General features: G+C 37.3%; 1 protein-coding gene across 1 annotated transcript; it reads left to right on the forward strand.

The window, feature by feature from the left end:
* Window positions 1-3,949: 3,949 nt before the first annotated feature.
* Window positions 3,950-10,657, forward strand: anp32b (acidic (leucine-rich) nuclear phosphoprotein 32 family, member B). The gene is made up of 7 exons (XM_053502732.1): window positions 3,950-4,190; window positions 7,994-8,143; window positions 8,241-8,363; window positions 9,007-9,184; window positions 9,267-9,391; window positions 9,825-9,888; window positions 9,977-10,657. Exons 1-7 carry the CDS (start codon window positions 4,137-4,139, stop codon window positions 10,054-10,056), a joined length of 774 nt encoding a protein of 257 aa, XP_053358707.1. The 5' UTR covers window positions 3,950-4,136; the 3' UTR covers window positions 10,057-10,657.
* Window positions 10,658-10,868: the final 211 nt, after the last annotated feature.

A 10,868-nucleotide genomic window follows, 5' to 3' on the forward strand; every position in this document is an offset into this window, starting at 1 on the left:
ATTAAGGGTACCATATTCATATGCTCACCCACTCACTCACTCTCACTTTTGCTCATTCTCTATAGTGCTTATTCTAATTAGGGTCCACCCTGGGTACATCCTGGACAGGGTGGCAGTCCATTGCAGGGCACAAAATTCTCACACAACTCACAAGAAAAAACCCACCAAGCATGCACATATTGTAAACCTGGGATGAGAATTGGTTCAAAACACTGAAGGTGCATGGCGACAGTGCACCATGAGGCCTCATCTTGATACATTCTAAAAATAATCAAAGATACAAAGCTGTATAACTGATGGGCTGTTAAAGATTTACTTAAAAACCTAATTAAAAGAACGTCACTTGCACAATTCACAGTTGGTTCCATTATTTAAAATAGGACCCCATACACACGGACCTGCAAGAAGTAAATACACCCCATAGTTTTATGTTAAACAGTATGCCCTAACATGTTTTGCTGTTCTTAGGACCATTGTTATTTTCAGATTGGAATAAAGCCGTCTTTACACCTAGATGTGACAATTCCACAGAAATATCAGATTTTTATTGAGTAGAGATCAGATTGTTGGTCAGAGCGTGCACTGTATCAAAGACACACGGCTCTTAAAGTCACTAAAGGAGTTTTGTGGCAATTGTGTATTGTGTAAATTTAGGTGTTAATCATGTATTACTTAATAGACAAACCTTATTCACTTAGAGATTTAACACATTTTTTTGTTTACATTTTATCACAAAACTGTAAGGTTGTTTTTATTCCTGCATGCATCACTCAGTTAATAATTTATTTCTATATTCACTGGGATTCCTAAAGTGTCTGACTCCTGGTTCCAGTGCTGGACATAGGAACAGGTTCTCCCCCAAGCTTTAACTTGGTTCCTCCCTCAGCTGGCATTGGGGTTCACCTGCTGGGCTTCAGTGGGCCGACGTTAAACTGTACCTAAAAAGGCTTCTAAATATGATGAGAAAAGTTAAAACACCCAAAATAATGTGTCTTACAACAAAAGGCAAGCAAAAGGTGAAAACTTTCAGTATTTTAATATAAAGCCAAGAACTCTTTATTTAAAGTGCAGTGGGCAGGGTGTGGTTTCTCTCTCTCTCTGTCTTTGTCTCAGTCTGTCTCTTATCTCCTGTCCTCCGTCTCTGGGCGTGTCTCAATCTTTACGCTGCACATTACAGCCACTGAACGTCCACACTACACACTGGACCGACCTGTCTCTAAACTTCATAATCAAAGTCTAAACAAACTGCAGTTATGACATTAATTACTGTTTCTTTTTTCAGATAAAAAACATGATTAAGACACAGACACACACAAAAATGCACAAACGCATACACATCTAAGAGAAAAACACCAAGAGAGTACACGGCACATTGTAAATGTAAATGCATAAAAACAATCTAAGAGTAGATTATTTTTTATCAATTAATATTTATTTTTACATTATGAAAAAAGTATTTTCTAATGTATAAGCTCATATAATTACTTTGTAATAGATATATATTATTCAGATTTTTCGTAATAATTTTTAAATAAAATAATCTAAATTATATATTTTTTCTATTGTTACTGAATGCGAGTGGCTGGTTGAGCTGGTAGAACTGCTACCACTACCAGAAGTCACACAAACACACACATGAACAATCTGACAGCAGCATGCAAATGAAGAACTGAGATGATTAGATGCCCTCTAGTGGCTGACTGCAATATATTTTACATTCATATAGATAAACAGAAATTTGTTTGGTGTCTGGTTGGTGTTTGCACAGGTACTTCTATCAAAAGCGTTCCGTCATAGACATGTCACAAGCATTCCTAACTTAATGTATCAGCAGGCAGCGTCATCATGAACTTCATACTGTGATTGTGTGACAGGCATTCCTCATCGATTGTGACAGTAGACAGCGTTGTGTATGGCGGAAACAGGTATGTCAAGCCGAGCTAATAGTTTATGAAACCCCAGATCAGACTGCAAAGTGTCTACAGCGAAAGCGCACACAAAAGGCAGAAATAGTGGCTTGCGAAACGTAGGAGCAGCCCGAGGAGCGGCAGCAAGTTGACCACACACTTCACTCGCAGGTAATGATAGCACGCAGGCGTCAGGATCTGCTTGCAGGCAGCACCACGTGTATTTCTTTAGTGTATAGTAGGTTATTTGATTTTACTTTTAATTTTCACACCTTATATGTGGTGTATCGCAAATTTAATAAAAGTTAAACTATTTACAATTGAAGATAAATGCTTTTTGCAAAAGTGTAACTAAATTCTACATTTGCGTATATTGTCTCCTTATACTCATTCTATGTGCGCATAATTTTTTATTTCACTTTCGTGTGTACAGTTTATTCACTTACTAGAGGTTTACCTGCTGTTACATTAGTTAAGGAAAGCCTAATCCGGCCAAAAAAACACAAACACTAGACAAAAAGAGTTCCAGTTATATATACACACACACATAAAATACATACAATGTTACAATATTTCAGGAGGTAGCACTCTGATGAGTGTTACTTTATCCCTTAAATATTGATTTACTTTTTAGTGTGTTTTTATATACATACAATTCCTTATTTTTGAGAATTTTATAATGTTATGTTAAAGAAGAATTATTTTACTATTTTTTTATTGTATCACTCTAATCTACCAGATGTATGAAAAGTCCTTTAGGGACCATTTTCTAAAAGTGGTTTTCTTTTAAATCCAAGTTCTCTCGCTATTGAAATAAGAAAAAACTTTTGGACATAACATGCATTAGAATGGATTTATCAATATAGATAATTAAGGAATTTCCTTTTTTTTATCTTGGTATAAAAATGTACAAAATGTACTAGCAAAACTGGTTTATTGTTGTATAGAGCTCTGGAAAAATACAAGAGACCACTGCAATTTACTCCACAAAACTTCTGGAATGTCATCAAGAGGAAAATGGGTGGTCACAAACCATCAAACAGGAGCTGTTTGCTTTTTTGCAAAAAGAGTGGTATTTCCCAACAGCAATGTGAAAAACTGGTGATGAGCATGCAAAAACGCATGAGAGCTGTAATTGCAAATCAGGGTTATTCCACCAAATACTGATTACTTAATGTTATTTAGCCAAAGCATTAACACAATTTGTTTACAAATAATTTGCATTTTGTTTAATTCTTTAAAGTTTTGCAAATACTGCATGACCTTGGGTAATTTTAATGTATTTTTTATCCATTTTAATGTATTTTTTAATAATTTTCCTTAAATATACACGCTAAATAACAATAGTTATATTTTGAATTTAGGAGAAATATTGTCAGCATTCACACAACGATTATACAAAAATTTTCATCTCACCAATAAATGCAAAAAAGAAAAAACATAAACTAATTATGCTGCAGTCGTCTCATTTTTTCCAGAGCTGGAATATAAATATAAGATATATAAATAAAATATTTATACTGTATATAAATATTATCAATTCTGTTTTGCCTGCCGCCATTGGCCGGTCCCTGGTGTAGCCGGCATCCCGCACCGTGTAATAGTAAGCAGTGTCATCAAGTGTTACAGTACACAGCGTCGTCATCAATTTTTATGTCATACTGTGAGGTAATAATTTATCTGGAGAAGCGTGAGGAGCGGCAGTGACGTGACCGCACACTCCACTCGCAGGCGGTGGTAGCACGTGGGTATCTACAGTATCTACAGTAATTTCATAACATTCGTGTTTCTATCTACCGTAATTGAGGACTTCATGCTCAACTTGTATGTTTTTCGTACCGTGAAATTTTGTGTTTTTTCCCCACTTTCTTGCACCTTTACACACACTACTCCCGCACATAACACCCTGTATAAAGCGCAGTATACACACACTCTTTACATAACAGAGTACTGAAGCGGTGTGGCGCCGCTGCAGTTCCGCGGTTCGGCCACAAGGCGCCACTGTTGCGCACCTCTGAGTGTTTTTTCAGCGCTGCATGCTCTCTGCTGTGAATGTGTGTGTCGGAGTTGAAGTTGGCGTGGTGTTTTTTGGGGGGGATTTAGCTGGTTTATACTCAGTCCTGTATTTCTCTCTTCCTTTAAGGCATTGCTCTCTTTCCTTTGGGTTCCTGTGAAGCCTTAGAGCGGATAGAAAGTGAAAACATAGTCTTTTGAAAACAGTGTGGCGACATGGACATGAAAAAGAGGATCCATTTGGAGCTCAGAAACAGGACACCGTCGGATGTGAGTGTTTTTCACTTTCACAAGTCTTTCTTCTCTGAACTCCAGATGTTGTTAGTGCTTGAGTATAGTTTCTTTGCATATGTTTTGTGCGAGTGCTTTCTTAGTTTGTATGGTTTGCTCTCTTTACTTTTGTGCCTGTTTAAAACACTGAGCTTGGTGTGTGTGTGTGTGCATTAGGAAACCCACATGGCTTTGCGTTGCTTTTACAGAACATTACTCGCTGTACGATATAATACTCACACCATCGTAAAATTATAAGTCTCATAACATAATTGTGTTTGGTTCTAAACGCCACCTGAACAAAAATAATAACTCAGTCATTTTATTATTGCGCACTATCACTCTCGACGCATTCCCATACTCGATATTTCGGCTTAATATTATTTATAATCAGGTCATCTATGTCGATATTTAATAACTTTTTTCGCCAAGTGAGAGTGTAAGTGTGTGAGCGTGAATGAGCGAGTGTGTGTCGGATTGAACTGGTTCAACGCGAATACACGGTAACGCTATGGCGGCCATGTTGCCTCTTGTTAGCACTGTTGCTAATCTTCCTGCCAAAAACAGGGCGCCATTTATCTGTAACCGCCCCGAAAACAACTCTAACGAGTCTGTAAATAGGCATCACCTCAGCGTGAGTGGTTTCAATCCAAAATTTGGGACACACTTGCAGCACAGGTGTGTGTAAACGTCCGCCGAGTGTAATAACGCAAACGAGTGAAACTAGGCAACTATCAGCTCCTGCCCTGCTGCTGCTTCTGGATTTAAAGGGGCAGCTTGAACATTTACAATTTCATAAAAAATGTGTGTATATATATTTCCTCCAAATTAGCCGATTAAGAAGTCAGAAAAAGATTAATAAAGAGTCGTATCCAATTCGTCTCGTTTGGTTTCCGTTCGTTCCTTTTTTATTTTACCAAATAAGTTTTATTCTCTAGAGATTAGCGTCAAGCTAGCTTTCCCGCCATTACTCCTCCTGGCGCTAAACTAGTCACAGTCGCACATCCCATCGATTAAAACGTGTTTTTTATATTTTAAAGCGAAAATTATTATATTATGTTGTAACTTCAAACAACTTGACGCGATTTCTTTCGAGTTTATTCGGAATTTACTCCTTTTCTAGCCATAATCATAATACAATGACGACGGAAGTGACACGGAGGTGTTCGGCTAACCCTAGTCCGCCCACATTTACTTACTCAGGGGGGAAAATCCGGCGGAAATTAGCTTCTTGGCTAAAAGTATAAAAGCACGAAACCTTAATAAAAAAAAATAATTGTAAAAAAATATATATTTATGTGCGGTTAGTAATTTTAGCGAAACATGTAATTTTAGTGAAATTCCCCTTGTGGAGGATTTTCAATGTCGGTACAGTAGGATAGCTGAGTTTCGCCATATTGTCTCTGTGGAGGAAGAAAGCGACTCTCCATCTTTACTCATTTTACACTCTCACTCTTTCTCCATGTTTCTGTCCGTCTCCACCGCGGCAACCTGTCACATACGATTATAATGTCGAAATTTACCTTCTAAATGTAAAATAAATACGCACAGCTTGTAGAAACCCCTTAAGAAACACGTTTTCTGTTGTGTGTGCGTGTTCTCTAATGCTGCTTCTGAAAGGGCAACACACAACACTGCATTTACCATTCACACCCTTAGTGTGTGTGAGAGAGAGAGAGAGGTTGAGCGACTGAGTATGAAAGAGTGTGAGATTTGTAGCATGTTATTAGTTGTTTTTTATTTATTTTTTTGTAAAAAAATTAATTTCAGTTATTTATACACAAATGTTACAATCCTGTCAGGTGGGCTTTTATTGTCATTTTAACCATGTACAGTGAAAGGAAACAATGTTCCTCCAGGACCAAGGTGATACATATAACATAAATGAACAAAACCTAGCTAAGAACTATAACAAAAGACAACATAAGTGCTCTTGTGTTAATGTCCAAGCAATAACAAACACAATACAATACACTGTGGCAACGTAGCGCTGACCAGTACACAGAGCTGAATCGAGAGTGCGAATACATTGTCCATGAAATGGTAAAAACTATAAAAAAGATGCACTTGGAGCAAAGAAATTACACAGGATAACAGACTATAACAAGTTTTCATCACATTGAGATTTCGGAATAGCATTATAATTCATATTTACATAGTATACCATTTTATCCAAATTCTATATGCGCAAAATGCAAAGTACATTATGGTACAAATGGAAATGCTGACGAACCACTACAGCATGCTTGTTGTGTAAAACTGTGGTGTTTTCTTTAGTTTGTATGCCAGTTACAAATTTGTAAGTGATATAAATGTTAAATGACTCGTTTGTATATTCGATTGGCTCTCACCCCAGCACTGATTTTGGTATGTATTGTCTGACACATTGTCAGCTAACAGAATTAATACTATGGGTTTGAAATAATCACGCGATACAGAGAAGGATGATGAGGAGGGAAATTCCTGTAGATTCAAATGAGAAGTAAGAAAAAAAAGATAAAATATTTGCAGTACTATTATTAACAATCCTCATAAACATCATTGTACGCTTAATGTATTGTTGCTGCATTATATAAACAATTTTAAAAAGTCACTCTGTAGGGACTGAGTTTTTATTTTGTTTTATTTTTTAAAATAAAAATATATATTTGGAATTGCAATTTGAACTACAGTATGTTGATTGTTAAATGTACCATTTAGTATTTAAATAAGAAATAGAGTAAACTCCTCTAAAGTTCTAAAGATGTGACTGTTACAAAGCGCTGACACTGGCGACTCCTTCCGTTAATGTTGCATAAACATATTATACCTTTATAGTAAATTCCATTTTATCAATAATTACATGTGTCTTTAGTCTTATTATTAGTGGGCCACACACCCTGGCTTAGTGTTTAGTACAGAATAAACACACTCACACACATATATATAATATGTGTGTGTGTGTGTGTGTGTGTGTGTGTGTAACGCCATAAAAATGTGTTTCTGTTGCCCCACTCGGAAGCTTCTCTGCTCGATACAGAATTGTTTATAGCTGAGGAGGAGGTAACGCCCAGTCAAACTGAAAACCAGCCAGTTCTGCTCACTGATCAATTCGTTCATCTCTATTGTAAACGTAAAAAAATATATATTTTTATAACAGTTTTTGAGTCAGTGTGGTGATATGTATAAAAAATATCCCACTCTTCATATATATTCATGGGATTCAGGTTTTAGAAGAGTACACTTGAGCAATTTTATTGAATATCTAAAATTCATTGTAACATCTTACCAAAAAATATATATTTTAGGAGCAAAATAAAACGTGGAGATCTTATAATCAATCGTCTAAACCAGTGTTTTCTAAAGTGTGGGTTGCAGTCCTAGTGGGCTGTAGGGGTACTGCTGATAGGCAGCTAGAGGTCATTTTGCAATGAATAAATAAGTAATTAAGTTAAACTTTCAGTTTTACAATTAGGGATAAAATTCCTATAAAATATTTTTACATGACTATTTACATCACAAAAAAATAAGATATTACTTTATCTTGGTCTCAGGTGTTGGTCAGAATAGTGATTAAAGAATTTCACATTTCAGATTTAAGTTTGGGAATGTCTGGTCTAATCCATAATGTAATTATTATTTTTTTTTTTCAATAATAAAAATAATAACACTTATTAATTTCAGTATAACAGTGTGTTACTGCCAGTCAGTGCCTTTATACCTTAGCATTAATATTATCAGTCATTCAGCAATGTGTGGTTTTTCCTGATCTGTAATAATGTGTGGAGTAATTTGTATGTATGTTTATGTTATGTTTGTTTCAGGTGCAGGAACTTGTTGTAGAAAACTGTAGATCGAATGAAGGGAAGATTGAAGGCCTCACAGATGAATTCGTTAATCTTGAATATCTCAGTTTGATTAACGTCGGACTAATCTCTGTGTCCAACCTGCCCTACCTCAAGAAGCTCAAAAAGGTTAGGCGGCCATTTTGTGTTTGTTTTTGCAGCTTTTAGAATATGTATTTCTAGGGCAGGTTTGAAAAAAAAAAATCCTGTGTTTTATTGTTTACAGCTGGAACTCAATGATAACAGGATCTCTGGCGGCCTCGACGTTTTAGCGGAAAAACTCCCGCACCTGGCGCATCTAGACCTGAGTGGAAACAAACTGAAAGACATCAGCACGCTGGAACCACTGGTTTGTTTCTGTTTATTACTCTAGGCTAGTTTTTTCGGCCTGTTGACCCTAACGCTAATTTTTGAGGTTTGCCCGTTGACCCTAACAGTAGTTTTTCAAGTTAGCTTATTGACCCTAACGCTAGATTTTCATGTTAGCCAGATCACGGTTCTATGAACATGCGTAGATGTAGGTAAATTACAGAAGTAACTCACATGTATTGTACAAAAAGAATTGACACTGCAGTGCACCATATACCAATATATGAATAATCCTAGTTTTGGAAAATATTCAACAAAAAGTTCACAGGCCAATACAGTGGAAAACAGCTCTAAAACAAAATGGTGTCCGTGATTCCTCTCGCGATTAAAAGCCGCAGAGGCAAGACTGTCACATTTCATGTGTGAGGATCATTTCCTTCGAAGCGTTTATATTTTTTAACCACATGATGGCAGTGAAGAAAAAGGGGACAGATTTGGTCAAGTAAATTGGTATGCTTTATGATGCATATTCGTGATAAAGGAGTTAAAAAACAATCTACTACCTGTACTATGTTTTTTATAATGCTGTATTTATATTTAGAGGAAGTACCAACTGAATTGGGGTATAAATAATTTGCATGACTAGTCTGTTATCTAACACTAACACTTTCTGTGATGTTTAGAAAAAACTTGAGCACTTGAAGAGTCTCGATCTTTTCAACTGTGAACTGACGAATCTGAACGGCTATCGGGAGAGCGTGTTTAAACTGCTTCCCCAGCTCACGTACCTGGACGGATATGACGCAGAGGACCACGAAGCTTCCGATTCCGACGGAGTGATCGATGAGGACGAATATGATGGTAAGTTTAGGTTCCTAGATCACAACTCTGGTTTTGGCACCGCATGTTTGTGTTAGCTGCTCATCCGACCTGTGATCTGCAGATGGTGAGGAGGAGGAAGAAGAGGATGGTGAGGAGGAAGACTTTGATGAAGAAGACGATGACGATGATGACGATGAGGAGGTAGAAGGAGAGGATGACGATGATGATGTCAGTGGAGAGGATGAGGTAAATCTACCAGACCAGATTAACACATTTTTCTACTGAAGACGTCGCTTGAAATAAAACAGTTGCCACATTACGCAGTTAAGTTTACTGATTACAATGTAGAGAAGGTGAACGAATGTCAGACGCACTGTAGGATGTGTTGCATAATGTAAGGAGTTCCTGCACTGTAGAGGTTGGTGTGTAAGTGAAAAGATTTTTAAAGTTAACTGGCTTCTTAAGGCTTTGGGGTATTAATTGGGGATCTTGAACATTAATTTACCAATTTTTGAGAATTCAAATGCTAAATATTAGGCGATAATTTTTAACACACTATTGTTTTGTTTGACGGTGTGTGCAATAGCCGTGTATGCGCGTGTGACATGACGCAACTGCGTGTGTGAGAGAGATGTGACTGCAAGCAGAGAACATAGCTTAACACATTCTCTAAATCTAGGAGGAAGATTTTGGTCAAGATGGAGAGGTGGATGATGAAGATGATGATGACGATGATGATGAAGGTATGTGCAGTTATTTATTTATTTAAAATAAACAATATCGTTGATGTTTAAATTGCGATAACTTAAATTCTTATTTCTCTTGTGACAGAAGTCGCCACAAAGGGAGAGAAAAGGAAGAGAGAAGCTGACGATGAAGACGATGACGATGATGACGACGATGATGAATAAAATCCAACCGGCCAATCAGCTTCCTCTCCTCATCCTTAATCCTGCCCTCCCTTTTTTTATTCACTGACCTCAGTTGCCCTCCCCCTTGTTTTTCCCTCATTGTATTTCTACCCCATTGGGGACGAGACTGTTCTGTGTGGGCGGGGCATGTGGAACCGAGAGAGAGTGCGTGCACTGTGGGTTGGTCATCTCAGCATTCCACATGTTCATCTCCAAACCCTGCCCATGGTCCTCCCAAGCCCCGCCCCTTCCCCTTCTGTGTGCCCAGGTGTGTGCGCGCGCGTGTGTGTGTGTGGAGTCTGTGCGAGGACTTTGGGGATCTAGTCATGGGTCTGTGCTTTTAATATTTTGTTGGAGGAGTGTTTTTTCTTTTCTTTTTTTTTTTTTTTCCCCTAATTTCCCCATTTCTTAATTTTATTTTATTTTTTTTGCCTTTTTTTTGGTTCACTTTCTCAATAAGATGATCGCTATAGCAACTGTGTGACGAGCGTGCCATAATTTTTAGTGTGGCGGTTCATCACGCACCTCAGTGTCGCTGCAAAATTTTTACTTTCTGTAAAACGGAGAATACAAACTTTGTAAATAAAATGACATTTTGTGCCTTGCTTGTCCTCTGGTTTAATCTGATCACGCTTGCCTCAATTTGACAACATTTACTCCGCCCACTTTTTAGTCTATATCAAAGTAGTCAAAGTAAAATCCCCTGATTAACAGTGTGGGGTAAGGTTGATTATTTTCCTCTAAACCCATTCCCTCAGTATATTATTCCTCTTTCATCTTAGCAACTTTAACATTTATAGTTTTTTTATTTA

This window comes from Clarias gariepinus, chromosome 8, assembly GCF_024256425.1.
Source record: "Clarias gariepinus isolate MV-2021 ecotype Netherlands chromosome 8, CGAR_prim_01v2, whole genome shotgun sequence".
NCBI lineage: Eukaryota > Metazoa > Chordata > Actinopteri > Siluriformes > Clariidae > Clarias > Clarias gariepinus.

Coding starts and splice junctions, on each gene's coding strand:
- anp32b (XM_053502732.1), top strand. CDS start 4,137: ATGGACATGAAAAAGAGGATCCATTTGGAGCTCAGAAACAGGACACCG. Junction 9,185..9,266: donor CGATGAGGACGAATATGATG/GTAAGTTTAGGT, acceptor TGTGATCTGCAG/ATGGTGAGGAGGAGGAAGAA. Junction 9,889..9,976: donor TGATGACGATGATGATGAAG/GTATGTGCAGTT, acceptor CTCTTGTGACAG/AAGTCGCCACAAAGGGAGAG.